Raw genomic sequence first — 17,790 nt, 5'->3', positions numbered from 1 at the left:
GAGGACACATGCTATCCCTTTAGTGGTTCCATTGCAACTAATGGATCTGGAACTCCAATCCACTGGATTTTCCAGTCCCTTTCATCAGGAGCAACATCTTAGTGTTGGGGGGGGGGTATATAAATGTATACTGCCCCTCTGTACACAGTTTATCTCTTCACTGATACTTCACCTCAGGGATGAGGTGTGCATCTTCAAGGTCAGGAATTACAGGGTATATGAAGGGAGGACAAAGCTTCATTCTGCTTCAATAATTTAGAACTTTTTGCTGTCTAACAGGTAATAGTGCATGGTCTATATCTCTTGCAGGGGAATATCCTCATGAGACATTTCATCAATTACAGTGGTCTCTTAAATTTGGTTCTTTCTCTATGGGGCCTATTTCAATCATATCAGCCTCCTAGCTTGACATTTTCCTGGGGTAATGAATTTCATAACAGATTGTTAGTCTCAGTCCTCACTTTCTCCTGACCAAATGGATTCTCCATTGTGAGGTTTTCTGATAGATTTGTTCTCAGTTTGGGCCTCCAGTGATAGCTTTTGACACTTATTGATACTCAACTACAAGCTTTGGAGTCTCCACTATCTCATTCTCAGGCTTGGGATAGATGCATTCAGTTCTGTCTCGTTGGGATTGCACGTCTATGACTTTCCCTCACTTCATCTGTTACTCAGAGTTCTGGCTATATTTCAATCCTCTATTTGCAAGATGTTGCTAGCCTAGATTGGCCAGCCTAGCCATGATTTCCTCTCCTACAGTTTCTTCATGTGAGTCCACCTTTGCATCTTCCTTTTTGGCTATCTTTATTGAGGCAGTCTCAACCCAACATTCTACACCAAGACTTTTCCCAACTCATTGGGGTTTAATGTCTACAGTTGCCTGGGGTGTGCCTCACAAGGAGTTTGTACCCACTTTACCAAACATGTTCACCCTATCATGTTTTGACCTGTTTTTCACTTGGGTTTAGCTTCATCTCCTGTAGTTTAGGTCAGACAACTTTTTCATCTCCTTTTAGTTATCCTAAACATTTGAAGGTTTTGGGACTCCTCATTGCTATCCAGCCTTATTCCTAAATGGCCTTTTCCATTACTTAATCAATATATTAAGGTGGTACAACATGCCTTGTCTTGACAATCAATCGAGCCTTTAGCCTCATGTTACATATATCACCTCTCCATTTATTGGGTATTCTTGTTGCTGCTGGCATGCTGGTATCATCAGTTGGAGTTGGTGGCATATTTGTAGGACTCTTTATCTCTACCCTTAGGTCCTTTCTTTCTAAGTCTCTGGCAACAGAGAAGGGGGATACATCCCTCTCCACAATTCTTTTGCCAACTATTTCTCACCCCTACAATTGATCATACACAAATCATTTGTTTTGTCCATTCAGGCCTAAAGGTGTTGTGTGGCTCACTCTAACTACTTTTGTGGTGATAGTTCTAACTTCTGTATTCTTTGGGATCTTTAGGTTTCCCAAGATTTATTCCCACTACCTTGGTGGTGGATTTGCAAATATCCATGTTGGATATTCTGGATTTTACAGGGGAGGAATTTTCTAATAGTTACATCTCATCAGATTCAGCACATTTATGTCTTCAACTGCCCATTTCTTTTATTCACTGAAAGATATTTTATGGCCCTGTATGTGGACTTCTCCCAATGCTTTTCTCTCACATTCTGACAATTTTTTCTGGTGGTTTTCTACTATCCCTCCCCATACCATGGACGTTTTAGCAACATCTGCTACATTATACGAAGGAGGGAGTAATCTTGTCTTTCTTTTTCAGGGTTCTATAAATCTTGCTTTCACTGAATCCCAGTCTATGGTGAGTGTTGCCCAGACAGGTGTGCTTTTATCAGTCTAATTCCACACTAGCAACCCATTTGACTATAGTTACTACTGGTTGCAACAGGCTTTATAGAAATGAGGGATTCCACAAGACCATCTAGACACTTACCATATTATCATGGACTGCTACATGGATTATAATGAGTAAAGCTAAAGGGGATTCTGCCTGTCCCTGCCAATCATTGGATTGAATAAATCGGGGTCAGTTTGTTTTTAAAATTTACGGAACTTGGTTCACCTACTGCACTGTTCCTCAGGACTCCTTAATGTGCACTACCCCACAGATTCTACTAATGGAGCTAGGGAATTCTTACCATACCTAGTTTCCAGTTACTGGGGTGGTGGACAGAGGCTTTTCCTCCAGAGTGTTTGAGTGTGTTTCTCCACTCTTGGAGAAGAGGGCAAAGCTGGGGGCCCTCCTACCCGGATCCCTGAATGTATTTCCCAGCTGTCAGTAGGAGTGGGACCAGCCTCTGTGGGAGCCTACTCATAATACTGGTTCAGATTTGATTCTACACTATCCAGTGCTTGGCCCTTCTTATAAACAATGTTGGGTTGTATATTGTTCATGGATGGAGGTCCACTATCTTCTCATAATTCCAAACATGAAGTGGTCCCATCCTAGATCTTTGGTTGAACATAGTGTTCCACATACTCTCCATAATTCTGGGGGCAAGAGGAATGCACCTTGCCCACTCGGTTGGAGAGTGAGAATTAATGTTTATAATTCCAGACAGGATTAGTTCTGTTCTTTTGATTGAGTAAGGCATACATGATCCCGTCATTCCAAGTCTGGGGTGGTGCCTTTCGGACTTTTTCAGTTGGACAAGGAAGCTGCTTCCTTTCTCGTTGTAATTCCAGTAATTCGGAATGCATCACTCTATGGCTATAGGTTGGGATCCAATCAAAATTTTATCTATATATTACATTGCGGTCTAATTCCATAGCCACCAACATGGGATATAGGGACCAAGACCCTTTAATTCCAACCCCAAGTTGTAGAACCTCAGCTAACTGGTTGGGGCTAATCTATAATAATTACTCACCTACCAATATTAAGTTCTGAGTGAAGAGCAAACCTGTTCTGGATGTAGTGCAGTTTCCCCACTAGGGTACCACTTTTATCTTGGTTCACGCCTGTTCTATACAGATGCTTTCTGTATGGACAATGTCCTCACTGGCCCCTCCACCTTCTCAATGTGGGATTCTAGCAGAGAGGAAGTTAACATTTTCCTAAATTGAAAATGTATTTCCAATAATATTTACCTCCTCTGACACTCTCCTGCCCTTCCTCCCCACTAAGAGCCAGTTTTAGTGACTTGGATGGTATAAGTCTCAAAAAAAGTGATTACATTATCTGAGTGAGGTGCTTATATACAGTGTCAGGATAGAGGGTGCATTGATGTGGGTGGAGGAATTTGCAAATTAGATGTTACCAAGGGCATTCCAATGGGGTATAAAAGACTGAAGAATGCGAGACCAATGCTTAGATAGGCAAAACCAATATCGAGGAATAGCTAAAGTGTCAGTGGAAGTAAGTATTATTGGAAATACATTTTCAATTTAGGAAAATGTGAGCTTGCAGTGATTTCTACTTCTAACCCATCTTCAATTTTTTCATTCTAGAAATTGAAGCATTGTAATGATTTTTTTTTCTCAATCTAATTATTTAGAAAAGTATCTAATCAATATTGTGGGCATGAAAGAAGACTTGATTTAAAAATACAGGAATGATGAATTGGCAAGTTAATATTCAAGTGAGCCAAGGAAAGAATGTTCTTTCAGCCTTCTCTGAGCCATGTTTCTAATTTGGTATTTTAAAAAACAGATTCTGAAAGCTGGTAAACTTTTAACTTCTTGCTTCACAGCTTGATCTTCCTTTTGTTTAGCTTATTGGCATGTTCCATTTATGCAACTATATAGCTGATAAAACCCTCTTCACAATTACTGTTTATTTTGTATTTACTTTTTTGACTTATTAGCATGTTCAACATATGAAATGATAGAGGTAACATTGTTTCTCTTTGACTTATTACCATCTTCTATGTATGAAACATTAGAGGGGATGTTATACATGTTAGGCTTGTTGGCATGTTCCATATATGGAATTATAAAGCTAAAGATGTACCTGTTTGGCTATTGGCATATTGCACATATGAAATGATAGAATTGACACCATTCATGTTTTTGGCTAATTGCCATGATCTATATATGAAATGATAGAGTTGATGTTGTGCCTGTTTAGCTTATTGGCATGCTCCATATTTGAAATATTAGAGCTGATGTCATTCCTCTTTGGCTTAGTAACGTATTTCAAATATGTAAGGATAGAGCTGATGTTGTGCATGTTTGACTTACATACATGGAGCAATATAGCTAATGCTATTTCTGTTTGGCTTATTAGCATGTTCTATATATGAATCAGTGGAGTTGATGTTGTACCTATTTGGCTTATTAGCATGCTCTATATATGAATCAGTGGAGTTGATGTTGTGCCTGTGTGGCTTATTAGCATGTTCTATATATGAATCAGTGGAGCTGATGTTGTGCCTGTTTGGTTTATTGGCATGTTCTGTATATGAATCAGTGTAGTTGATGATGTGCCTATTTGGCTTATTAGCATGTTCTGTATATGAATCAGTGGAGTTGATGCTCTGCCTATTTGGTTTATTGGCATGTTCTGCATATGAATCAGTGGAGTTGATGTTGTGCCTGTTTGTCTTATTAGCATGTTCTATATATGAATCAGTGGAGTTGATGTTGTGCCTATATGGCTTATTAGCATGTTCTATATATGAATCAGTGGAGTTGATGTTGTGCCTATTTGGCTTATTAGCATGTTCTATATATGAATCAGTGGAGTTGATGTTGTGCCTATATGGCTTATTAGCATGTTCTATATATGAATCAGTGGAGTTGATGTTGTGCCTATTTGGCTTATTAGCATGTTCTATATATGAATCAGTGGAGTTGACGCTCTGCCTATTTGGCTTATTGGCATGTTCTATATATGAAAATATTGAGCTGATGTTGAGGCTATTTAACTTATTAGCATGTTCTATATATGAATCAGTGGAGTTAATATTGTGCCTATTTGGCTTATTAGCTTGTTCTATATATGAATCAGTGGAGTTGACGCTCTGCCTATTTGGCTTATTGGCATGTTCTATATATGAAAATACTGAGCTGATGTTGTGGCTATTTAAATTATTAGCATGTTCTATATATGAAAATATGGAGCTGATGCTGCAGTTATTTAACTTATTGACATGTTCCATATATATATGAAAAAATAGAACTGATCTTCATGATCATTATTTAATTTACAGTTAAAGTTTATCTTATTCATATGTTCCATATTGTGAACAATAGAGATGATGTCATGCCTGTTTGGCTTAGTGGAATGTTCCATATATGAAATGATAGAGCTAATATCATTCTTCTTTGTCGTACTAGCATGTTCTAGATATGAAACAATAAGGCTGGTGTATTGCCTGCATAGTGAGTAATTCTTGACTAATTTCCCAAAAGGGGGCCAAAAGCTGCTTGGAGGGGTTCTCTTTTTTAACCACTCGCACCACTATACAGTAATGTTATCCATCAGTCAGTAGACACTAAAATGACATCACATAAGTGATGCTTAACATTGCAATTTGTACTTTCATAATGTCAGTGAAACCTGTGCATGCCATGAATCACAGGAAGAATTATGCACTCTGTAGGCTACAACACAGCATGACATATAAACTTCAAGTGCAAGAAATAAAAATATTTGTTACTCTTAATTTTGGTTTTATTTACTCTTGAAACAGAACACTTATGGTGACCCTGCGGAAGTACATCTAGTTTTATTATTGTCATACACAATTTTTGTGATGCCTGAGCTCATATTTTTATACCAAGAAATGTTATCCATATTTTTCTGTTTCCTTTTCAGAATGTGTTTTGAGCATGTTTTTTTTACAAGTTTGTTTTGATAATGACTTTATTTTTGACTATAAGTCTGTGGATTTACAATGCTAAAATATGGTGTTCATTTCCCCATTATGAACACAGCAGATGGATCAAAGTGGTTTTGCTCTTAAATATACAAACAAAGCTTTATAAAAATATTTATAATTATAGTTAAAGGTACAATTGTAAGTATTCTTATTCTCAAGTTATATGTATGAATTTATAATTATAAATCATTTTATACAGAATCTACATAGAAGATATTGTTTAGTAAATTGTGAGAATGAATTTGAATTCACGATGATATGTATTTGAGTACCTGAAAAATGAAATATCAATTTTAAATAAAAATCAATGAATAATGGCACTTTAGACATAAATATATGAGGATTTCATGGGAAGAGCACAGTTAAGTGTTTACTTTTTGGAACTATGGAGCTCAGGTTCCAGGTTGGCATCCTATAACTGCAAAAACAAATCTGGCAGTGGGTGCTGCTCACTAGTTGCCTTCCCTCTAGTCTATCACGTCAGAAGTAGTGATGGCTAGTGTAGATATGCCATGTGTAACTTGTAGGATTTGTTTTTCCATCTGTTAAGGTCTTTTTCTTTTTGAATAGAAATTCTATATATACATTAGGTGATATTGGTAACCAGGATACTTTAAGGCATTTACTTAAATAATTTACTCTTATTGTTTTCCATAGGGATCACTTGGACTTGTATGGTGCTCTGTATCGCTTGTTTGTATGGCATAATGCTTATACTGTTTGCTACGAGTGTCATGGCTGTGACAAGCAGGTTTTAAAGAAATGGGTGGATTTACTAAATGGAGAGGTAATTGGTCTCCATGAAAAGTCCTTCCTTTGTCCTGACTTCTGGAGGGGTAGTCTTAGATTTGCTACAAACAATGTAAGTGAAACAAAATCAATGTGTTAGTTTTTGTAGTGATAAACCAGCATTAACTGTTGTTTGTACAGGGTAGTATACCTACTCATATGTTGCCAAGTAAATGGTAAAGTCTCTGAACTGGTAATAGATATAATTGGAACAATATATGATTTTTTAAAACACTGTAATATAAATTCAAATTTTGATAGTCCATGACATATCGTTTCTCATAATTGTGTACATGTGTTCTCTAAGAAAAGTGAGGTTTTAATTAGTTTACTTTTTAGTTTTAAAAATTCAGGAAAAATCTAAAATGGGATAGACGAAATATATCAAGTAAAGACACTTCATTTATTATAGGTTTGTATTTCTTTATTAAAATAGCTTCTTTTATTTTGTGTATATTAATATTAGTTTCTTGACAAATTATGTTAACTATTTTATTTTTGCTACAGTGTTTATATCCTTAAAATGTTGTTAGATAGTATTAAGGATGTCAATGTTCTGCTATTCCAGTGCTTGAATTCCTATCAATCTCCCCTATATACAGGTTATTACAGGCCTTACATTCTACATCGTAAACTACTTTCTCAACTGTAGTTGGTTTAATTGTATTTTCATATTGTCTTCAACTTTTTTTTTTCTGGTAAAAAAATATATTTGCCTACAACTGGAAGTTTATATATCCTTTCTATTTCTTTCCACAGTCTTTTTATTGTATTTGATGAGCCAGGTACGTATGGAATTACACAATAAACCAAATAGTCTGAATGGAGTTTCTTTTTTTCTGTCTACCTATCAGTTCTTAAGTATTTTTTAGCTATGCAGATAAGGTAATCATTCCTCTTCACCAAAACAAAGATACTTCCTTATCCAGCTCTTCTTTTGAACTGCAATTAGTTTTTGCTACAGACAATAACATTTTATGATCCCTATTTTTTTTAAACTTGTGATGAGCTGACAACCAATTCAAGTAAAGATCAGTATGTGTTTCCTTTCTAAGTGTCATCCTTTTAAAAGCATTATTAACCCTTCTAACCATGACATTAAGAAAAGATAAGTCACCCTCATTTGTATGGGTAAATTTGATATTAGGGTGTAATGAATTTAAAAATACTAAAAACTGTTCAACCATTTGTCCAGACACAAAGTCAATAATGTATAAAAAACTTCCTTATTAAATTGAAATATGGTTTACACAAGTACCACTCAATGAATATATTGTGTTCTTTCTTACCTTAAACATGATGGAATTTTGCTATCATTTGTGTTTTGTACAACACAGTTGTCATCCATTTCAGTATACTCATCAGTGTTTGTCCTTATCTTTATATAGGGAAACTGCTAGGAATTTGAGTACTAGAATAGAGGGACATGCTTCATCACATCTCCAAAATTTTAAAGATATGTTACACTGTAGAGAAAATGTAATTGTTAAAATATCTTGTGAAGTGTGAAGGATGTCTTCAGCATCCACATTTTTAGTTTACACCAGTGTTACTTAATTTCTATAGCAATGTTAAAAGAAATATTTCATTCTAGAAATACCACAATTGTACTAGACAAATAAATAAAAAAATACATTTTTAGGATTTTGTTTTGCTTAAATGTTTTTGTGCTTTACTGTCAGGTTTTATAGGGCCGGATTCTTTACAGTAGGTGTCTGTGACTTGTTGGTCATAAATTTCAACAATAAATGCACAGCACACAGTCGACTTGTTTTAAAATAATGTATTCAAAACAAGTCAAACATATGTACAAAGTTTGTTATCCTACTGGTTTATTTAGTACTTTAAGTAATTGTCTTTTTCTTACATCAAATTTCACACAGGTGGGTTCAATAACTTCAGAACACCCTTTGGAAAGACAAATTACTCTTCTACACTCTGTTATTACAATAAAAGCTGCGATAATTACTTTAGAAATTGGCTGTTATGGTAAACTCGCACAGTTTAACTTCACTTTTACTTTTGCTTTCACTAACTTACCTCCTTTCTAACTTGGTCGGTAATATATATATATATATATGCTCAACCAAGGCCTAGAACTTTCTACAAACTACTATGATGTGACAATACTTGATGGAACAATGAGAAAAACTTTAGAATGCACAGACAACATGACACATCAATATAACCTTCACTGACTAGTGAACTACACAACATATGATTTGTACACAGTTATATAAGTAAACTTGCAATAAATTATCACTTCTTAAAATAGTAAATTTAACACTTGTGCTTGATAACTATATAAATAATAACTCTCATATTAAATTTGAATGAAACAGTCATGTATATCTAACAATAAAGTCCTCTTCAAGAAAAATTTGTACAATATTTTATTAAAACTGTATACCAAGACAAGTTGTGCTCATACAGTCTGCACCAACATTTGCAGTCCCCTTGATGGTCTCTCATGGCATAGGGCATCATGTAGGGCTTCATCTTGACAGGATCTCTGATCATAGTTTCAATCTTGTTTTACGCAAGGTCTGTCATGCCTGGTTTATCTGTGAAGATATCTGCTTATTGGCACGGTAGATCATGTAGTTCTTTCATCTGCTTACCAGTCAGTTCTTCGCTGATGTTGACATCTTTGTATACCTCATCTCCATCCAGCAGTCTAAAATCTAGTACTTCTTTTTTATGACATAGTCCCTGTCTTTTTGTTCTGCATCTATGACAGCCATGCTTGCAATATTTATCCGTGTCTCAATAGGTTCTCCCGTTAGGTCTTCTTCCCTCTTGAAGTACCTCTTCAATAGATTGGCATGGTAGATCTTGGTTTTCCCGTCCACTTTCACCTTATAGTCCATTCTGTTGAGCACTTCTTGCATCTGCAGGGTGAGTTTGTTGTTGTTTGTGGGTAGCAGAACTAAGATTTTATGTCTAACCTTGAAACATTGATCCTTGGGCTTCTTATCATAGAAGTGCTTCTGACTGCCTTGAGCTGCATACAAACTTTCTTGAATGAGTTTCTCGTCCAGTCAGTTTCTGAGGTCTAACACATACTGGTATGTGATCCTCACTTCTGCCTTTTCTTCTCCTGTCCATAGCTCTTTCAACATCTACATCAGACCTCGTACTGTTCTTCCGTATAGGAACTCAGAGGGTGAAAATCATGTACTTGCTTGTGGAACTTCTCTGTAAACAATTAATACTGACTGCAGGTATGTGTTCCAGTCATATGGTCTCTCCTGGTACATCTTTGTCATGCTCTCAAAGACTCCATTGACTCTCTCACAAAGTTCATTACATCTAGGGTTGTACGGGGTGGTAAAGAGTTACCTAGTGTTGATTAGTCTGCACATCTCTTGCATCAGTTCTGAATTAAACTGGATCCCGCTGTTGCTGAGGGCTTCTTTTAGAAAGCCTATTCTGCTGAACACTTCCAGGAAGACTTCTGCTACTCTCTCTGTCTGTATCTTCAGCTTCTGAATAACGTGTCGCATAGTCAAATACTGTCAGCACATGCCAGTTCCCCTTGTTAGAAATAGGTGCCAATGGCTCTTCTATGAAAAGCATTTCACCCAATGGCACTTTGACTACCTTCCCTCTAGGTATATTGTCCTTTGGTAAATGTCACATGACCTGCAGAATCTGGTCATATCTCTAATGTCCCCCAGCCAATTGAAGGTGCTGGTGATTCTTGTCTGCTGTTGTCTTTTCTCCTAGGTATTCTCCCACAATTGACTCGTAAGCCTACTTCATCAATTGAGTTCAGTATTCTGTTGCTACTGTTTAACATTTCCATTATAACTGCTTTGATAGATCTGGTACAGCACTTCTTTATGGTCCTCTATTCTGTAGGTCTCTTTTCCCTTTACGTTTGGAGATGACTTGACTGGGTAATGAAAAAAACTATTGTAAATGTACGACATTTCAACAATATTATGTCATCCTCAGGTACAAGTAGTTTACAGAGACATATGAATATATATATATATATATATATATATACACACACACAGTATGGAACAAATATGTCACATGCAACGTTCAATCCATATGCAGAATGAATTTTCTCACATGCACCAGTATCAAAGCAATGTGTGGATGTGCACTACCAGTTTTTTTGGGGGATTCATTAGGCCACTTTGCTATGCTACCAGTTGGTTATTTGGGCTTTAGGTCTATCACCTGCCAAAGTCATTAAGGCCATCAATGTGTTGAGACTCCTCATCATTACTGAGGATGTGCATGGCTGGAATAATAAAGTGTGTGGCATTTGATTGGTTGTTTTGTGGCTGTGCAGCTTAGGGGAAACATTGATGACATGACCAGAGATTGCTTCACGGTCTAATATAGGTATCTTGGTGCCCTGGGCTGTTTTCTTCAGTTAAAATAGCTTCTTTCATTTTGTGTTTATTGATGTTTGGTTCTTTGTTTAAAATTATAGTGCTTTGTGTAGATATACTGTGGTTTTTTGAGTTGCAATAGTGGTAAACATGAGAGGTTTTTTTTATTATGTTCGGTGAATCTGGTTTCCATTTCTCTTCCAGTTTTTCTGATGTAGAATTCTAGACAGTTATTGCATGCTATTTTATAAATGACATTGATATTGTGTGATTCTATGTTATTTTTACTTAATAAATGATTGTAGTTTAAGGGCCGGGAATTTGAAGTCAACAGGAATTTTATGTTTAATTGCAAGTGTTCTCCAAGTGTTGATTATTTTTGAACTGATGTCAGAGATAAATGGTAAATTACAATGTAATGTTGTGTTGTTGTTTGGTTTATTGATATCAGTTTTGTTTGTGAGTTGAGTTTGAGGTTTTTTTTCTGAATTATTTCTCATTACTCAGTTATTACAATACAAGTAGTGATGCTTTTGCTTTCACTGACTTATCTCCTTTCTAGCTTGTTTGTCTCTCTCTCTCTCTATATATATATATATATATATATATTGCTGACTGAGGCCTAGAACTTTCTACAAACTACGAAATGTTATGATTTGACAGTATTCAATGAAACAGCGAGAACAACTTGGAAGGTTCTAGCAAGATGATGGAACAATATAACAGTCACCGACTAATGAACTACACAAATCATGCACAGTTACGTAAACAAACCTGTGATAAATTATCTCTTCTAAAAATATTAACTATCTAAATCATAACTCTTATATTAAATTTAAACAGTCTTGCACATCTAAAATTTACAAACATAGTTGCATAAATATACTGTGACATGAAATTGTCTAAACATTGTACATTTGTAATAAATTGATTATTGATTAGTAAAAAGTTGTAGCAGAAGTAACTTTGCAGTAAATGTTACCCATTAATACATTGTTTTATTTGTTATTTCACACAAAAGATTAAACATTGAAAATAAGAAGTGTTTATCAGTCATCTTCATTGGACACAGTTGTTTGAAATGAGTTTTCACTAAGCAAAGTTTGAAATTATATTAAAAGATAAAAGTCAAGCTAATCTTCTCAGTGTGGGTGATATGATCTTTGCATTTCTTTTTTAGGTATTTTAAACAGATTGTGAGCTCAATAATTCACAAGAATAAATTAGTGTCATCAGTAATGTATGTTCTTGAAGTTCTACACAAATATGAGAATCACTGTGACATATTAAAACACCATACATAAAAAGGATATGTCTGGAAAATAGCCATCAGAGGATCACTCCTGATTTCAGAGCACACCATTTATATCAGGAACACAGTAAAAAGCTGTGACCCTAATTCTGCCAGTTTTTGTTGCGAGTTGTGATATTATTGTTCAACAGAGTGAAGCATTATAGTGTGAAACCAAAGATTTTAGTTCTAAGAAAGACCATGTGATAGAAAAAAGATCATTAAACAAAATTTACAACCAATGGAGTAGAAAGGTTATGATTTGACAGTACTCAATGAAACAGTAAGAAATAATCGTAAAAGATACATTTGAAGTCACAGGCTGTGCTAATAATATTACAGGAAATGAGCTTGAAATTGAATAATGGTGCTAATGGAATTAGCATGATGGCAGAGACTGTGCTAATATTATAAGATATAAGCTTGAACTTAGAGAATGTACTAATAGTATGAGATCAGCTTGAAGTCAGAGATTATGCTAATGGTGATATAAGAGATAAGCTCTAAGTCAGAGACTGTGCTAATGGTAATATAAGAGATGAACTTGAAGTCAGAGATCATGCTTATAGTATAAGAGATGAGCTTGAAATTAGAAACTGTGCTATGGTAGTATAAGAGACGAGTTTGAAATTAGAGACAGTGCTGATGGTAGTATGAGAGATGAGCTTGAAATTAGAGACTGTGCTAATGGTATAAGAGATGAGTCTTGAAGTCAGATACAATGCTGATGATAGGTAGTCTCACAATAAACAAACTTTCAATATTAACAAATTAGGTTGTAATTAAACAACAGATGAAGAACTTAGTTCATTCAAAAACTAATTATGAGAGTTGTAAGATGTTTCCTTTGTAATCTGCTTTAATGTAGGGGAAAAATACTTTAAACTTAAGCTACAATAATTAATTAAGTTATAAATTTTATTATAGTTCAAGAGGTTTGAAGTTTTTGGAGTCATGAATTTTCTCTAAGACTGTATTATTGTGCTTCATTCAGTGATTATGTAAAGTTAATAAATTAACCTTTAACAAATCTTGATAACCTTAATGCTTTAGAAAAGTTAACGGTTCATTCTTCAAGTTGTGACGTAAACAAAAATTGGAAAAAAATATTTACATTTGTAATTTTCACTGATATTATGATAAGTAGTGTATTTGTAAATGCCAATATCAAAATGTGCAGAACATGGCTTTTAAGTGTTTTTAATAATTTTCTGTGAGAGAGAGAAATTGGCACATACAAAATATTTTACATAAAATAATAAGTGCTCATAAAAGATCTAAGATTAAGTACCTAGCAGTGGGAAACATTCATGTAACTTTGTCACTTTTTTTGTAACTGTGTAACTCGGTGCAGTACGAAACAATCGTATTTGCATAAAATAATAAGTGCTCATAAAAGATCTAAGATTAAGTACCTAGCAGTGGGAAACATTCATGTAACTTTATCACTTTTTTTGTAACTGTGTAACTTGGTGCAGTACGAAACAATCGTATTTACATAAAATAATAAGTGCTCATAAAAGATCTAAGATTAAGTACCTAGCAGTGGGAAACATTCATGTAACTTTGTCACCTTTTTTGTAACTGTGTAACTCGGTGCAGTACGAAACAATCGTGTAACTTTATAACTTTTTTGTAGTATCCTTATTGACTAAATGAATGTGGTTAACTATTCCAGTAATACACTTATGGTGTTGATATGTCCTAATGTTTTTATGTTTGGTTATAAAATCAAATATTGTGCTCTAGGAATATATAGTTAGACAAATATAATACAAAACAGAAATCTTTGAAACAAAATAGAACTTGTGTAATATACTGTTTTGGTCAAATAAATTGAAAAGTTAAAGGAATAATTGTAAACATTTACCGAAGTTGTAAAAGGAAAACTATTAAACAAGAATAAACATGATAAAGACTATAAATATTCAATAATTTAGTATTATTTTTACAAGGAAAAAAACTTCTGAAAAGCAAGTACTTTCAAATTGTTTTAACTAAGAGACTAAAAGATTTAGAAAATACTCACATTTTTTTATCTCTGGATTGTTATTATATTGTTTTGTTTTTTTCTTTTATACTAGAATAATACCACAGTAAACATCCCAGGATTTTCACTATTTCCATCACCTGAACTAGATAGGAGCTCATGGCAGGAAATGAAAAACCCTTATATAAACACTTTTGAAAATAAAGAAAAAAGTCCAGAACATAAGGAAAAGGTAATTATTTCATGTTGTTTGAGATTGCTATGTTTGTTTGTGTCTTGCAAATTTATTTATTTAAGTCTTTGCAAAAAATTATGTAACTTGCCATATCTCGTCATATGATAAAACCATAAGTTTCAGCTGATTTTATCAATAAAATATAATATTTGATGCAATTTAAACAAGTCATCTCACCCTTCACTATGGTATGGATATTCTGAACCAGTTAGAGAAATGTGTTTGCATATGGAAAAAGAAATGTTACTTTGTATATGCACAACATAGGCAACATTGAACACTTAAGACAATAGATTTTTTTATAATGCCCATGGCTCACAAGATTTACATACAAACCTAAATAACTTAAGTTTAGTTTTACCTCATTTAACAATTTGTATATAATAGTTTGAAGAAAATATCAAGTTTAGAGTTCTGAAGTTAAATATAATATTCAGGAACTGAATACCTGTTAGAATAAGTAAGTGCTGTTCAGCAATGGGTAAAGAATGTTGCAACAGAAATTATAACTTATCTTTGGGAAAGAATGTAGCATTATCAGTTATGTTTTACACTGATAAAGAGTGTGTCAAAAAAGGTTTTTCAAGTGCACACTACCTGTTAATGCACTTTTTATTTCATTTCTAATGGATAACAAGAAGCCATTTTTCTTATCTAGGACATCCTGTTTCCTACTACCAACCTATTACAATCCCTTCCCTATTTCAAACCCTGATCTCTGAAGTACTCTTCAAGTTTCTTCTTAAGCTTCTACAATGCTGCTTCTACCAAACCTCAAAAGCTATTTCATATTTCAACCACTATATAAAAAAGTAACACTCCCTTAACTGTAGTAATGTCTTAAGCGTTCCATATTTTGAATTTGTGTCCTGTAGCCTTGCTGCCTACATAGTTTTTTTATGAAAGTGTCATCTAGTTTTATGAATTCCAAACGTCTAATGATTTTTAAAGAGTTTCATGCCTCCAGTGAAAACATCAAGAGATTTCAGTCTATCCCCATGCATTAACCTCTCCAAACCTGAAGTAACATCAAGAGAGTACAGTCTATCCCTTTACATTAACCTCTCCAAACCTGAAGTAACATCAAGAGAGTTCAGTCTATCCCCATGCATTAACCTCTACAAACCTGAAGTAACATCAAGAGAGTTCAGTCTATCCCCATGCATTAACCTCTCCAAACCTGAAGTAACATCAAGAGATATCAGTCTATCCCCATACATTAACCTCTCCAAACCTGAAGTAACATCAAGAGATTTCAGTCTATCCCCATACATTAACCTCTCCAAACCTGAAGTAACATCAAGAGAGTTCAGTCTATCCCCATACATTAACCTCTCCAAACCTGAAGTAACATCAAGAAATATCAGTCTATCCTCATACAATAACCTCTCCATATCTGAAGTAACATTACAATTCCAGTTTAATCCTGTAAAATAACTCTTCAAAATATATCTATTTCTGTGAAATAACCTTTCCAAATCTAAGGTAAAATCAAGACGTTTCAGTATATCCACATACGATAACACTTTCAAACCTAAAGTAATCTGGTAGGTCTTCTTTGAACCGTTAAATAATTTTTTTTTTAAACTAGGTAACCAAAACTTGAGTACAATATTCCAAATCAAAGCTACGTCTTAAATATGTATGCTATTTCATATGAAGACATTGGCCAAGTCTCTAGACAAAGTACCTGTGACTTTTTGTTTTGTCAGGTGATTATGGAAAGCATTCAGGGAAGAGTGGTGTGCCTTTGAACTTGAAATCCTTATTCAGAGCTTTTTTCCATAAAAAAAAAAATACACTTCAAGCCTATTGTCAAGATGCACGTTCATCAGGTGGAGCATGACTAGATGTGTCAACCTCCATTATTGTGCATGTTGAAGCTCCAAAATTGGTTTAATATAATGTGCTCAACTTTTCTAGAGTAATCACTTCCTTCGGGTTGTACTTAATGTGCTTATGTATACATAGGCAGGTGTCTAGGGCACCAGATACTCATGAGGATCCAACATGAATAAACAGCCTTAATTTCTGTTTAGGGCATTTGTTACTTTATCTGTGGTAATATGAAACTTTCCTATGTGCTCTTATGGAATCTCTTTTATTACATACTAGTAATTTGCCAACAATTGAAGTAAGACTAACTGGCTCTTAATTTATTGTACATTGCCTCTCTTCCTCTTTAAAAATTGATGTTACCTTTAATAAAAATGAAAGCTGATTATGTGATGTTTGTTTTTTTTCCCTCTTTTCTTTCCATAGATAATCATTATCTGGCCTTATCCTCTTTCTGTATTCCAAACTTGAATGTTATCACACTGTTTTTTTCCTAACTTTATTAAACCATAACATATAATCTTCTGGAAGGAAATCTACTTGTGGAATCCCAAAACCCTCCAATTTCCATTTATTATAGGCACAACTTCCATTTCAATATTATTTTTCCCTTTACTTAATATACACAAAGTCCCACTCCAATTTTAAAAGTTTATTAGAAAAAAGCCAAAAGAGCCAAGAATTATGCAGTTCTATCACCTTCTTGCTTAACTAATGAAGTTGTTTTTCTTGATTTACAGATTGTAATCAGAGTGTCCAGTTGCTAATGGTTGAAGTTTGAATGAAGATGGCAATTACACAGGAGAAAACTCAATGTTCGCACTCTATACATGTAAAGTTGCAATCTCTTGTATAGGACTTTGTAATGTTAATCTTGGTAGCTGAAGTACAATGAATAGACTTTCTAAGGATGCGTTGGAACTTCTCCTGGACATTAGCAACAGTTTTTTCAGAAACACCTTGATGTCCACTTTGAGGCAGGTCAATTACTCTTCCTCTCTCATGAAACTTGTGAAACCACCTCATAATACTAAGTTTGGAGGGAGGATCCTTCCCATATTGATGGTGGTAATTCCGTTAAACACTTGTCATTGATCTCGACTCTGCAAACAAGATGACACATTGAGTTTTCTCCTGCGTAGTTGCCATCTTCATTTAAACTTCAACGATTAGCAACTGGACAATGTGATTAAAATCTGTAAATCACAAAAAACAATTCATTAGTTAAGCAACAAAGTGATAAAAACTGCATAATGCTAGCTCTTTTGGTTTTGTTGTAATATACTTTTAAAATTGGAACAAGACTTTGTGGACACACTGTATATATTTTATTTACTGTTAGTATTAACATTTCCTTCAATTAATACTCATATATCCTTTTAAGTTTTGTAATTTGTATTTTTTAAATGATGTGTTATTGTTGGCTCAGTCTTTTGGTTTTTAAAA

The 17,790-nt window shown here is 34.4% G+C and overlaps 1 protein-coding gene across 1 annotated transcript in view; it reads left to right on the top strand.

Annotated features, from left to right (window-relative positions):
* Positions 1 to 17,790, top strand: part of LOC111089284 — a gene marked incomplete at its 3' end in the record, with an annotated part of 53,745 nt that overhangs the window by 14,211 nt on the left and 21,744 nt on the right. Inside the window, exons 4-5 of the mRNA XM_022401502.1 lie at positions 6,509 to 6,713; positions 14,368 to 14,505. Coding sequence (XP_022257210.1) covers positions 6,509 to 6,713; positions 14,368 to 14,505 — 343 coding nt within the window. The remainder of the gene's footprint in view (positions 1 to 6,508; positions 6,714 to 14,367; positions 14,506 to 17,790) is intronic.

The sequence above is a fragment of the Limulus polyphemus genome, unplaced genomic scaffold (genome assembly GCF_000517525.1).
Source record: "Limulus polyphemus unplaced genomic scaffold, Limulus_polyphemus-2.1.2 Scaffold5790, whole genome shotgun sequence".
Taxonomy (NCBI): domain Eukaryota; kingdom Metazoa; phylum Arthropoda; class Merostomata; order Xiphosura; family Limulidae; genus Limulus; species Limulus polyphemus.
Note: the sequence above shows the minus strand (reverse complement) of the source record. Positions and strands in the feature narration are given on the sequence as shown.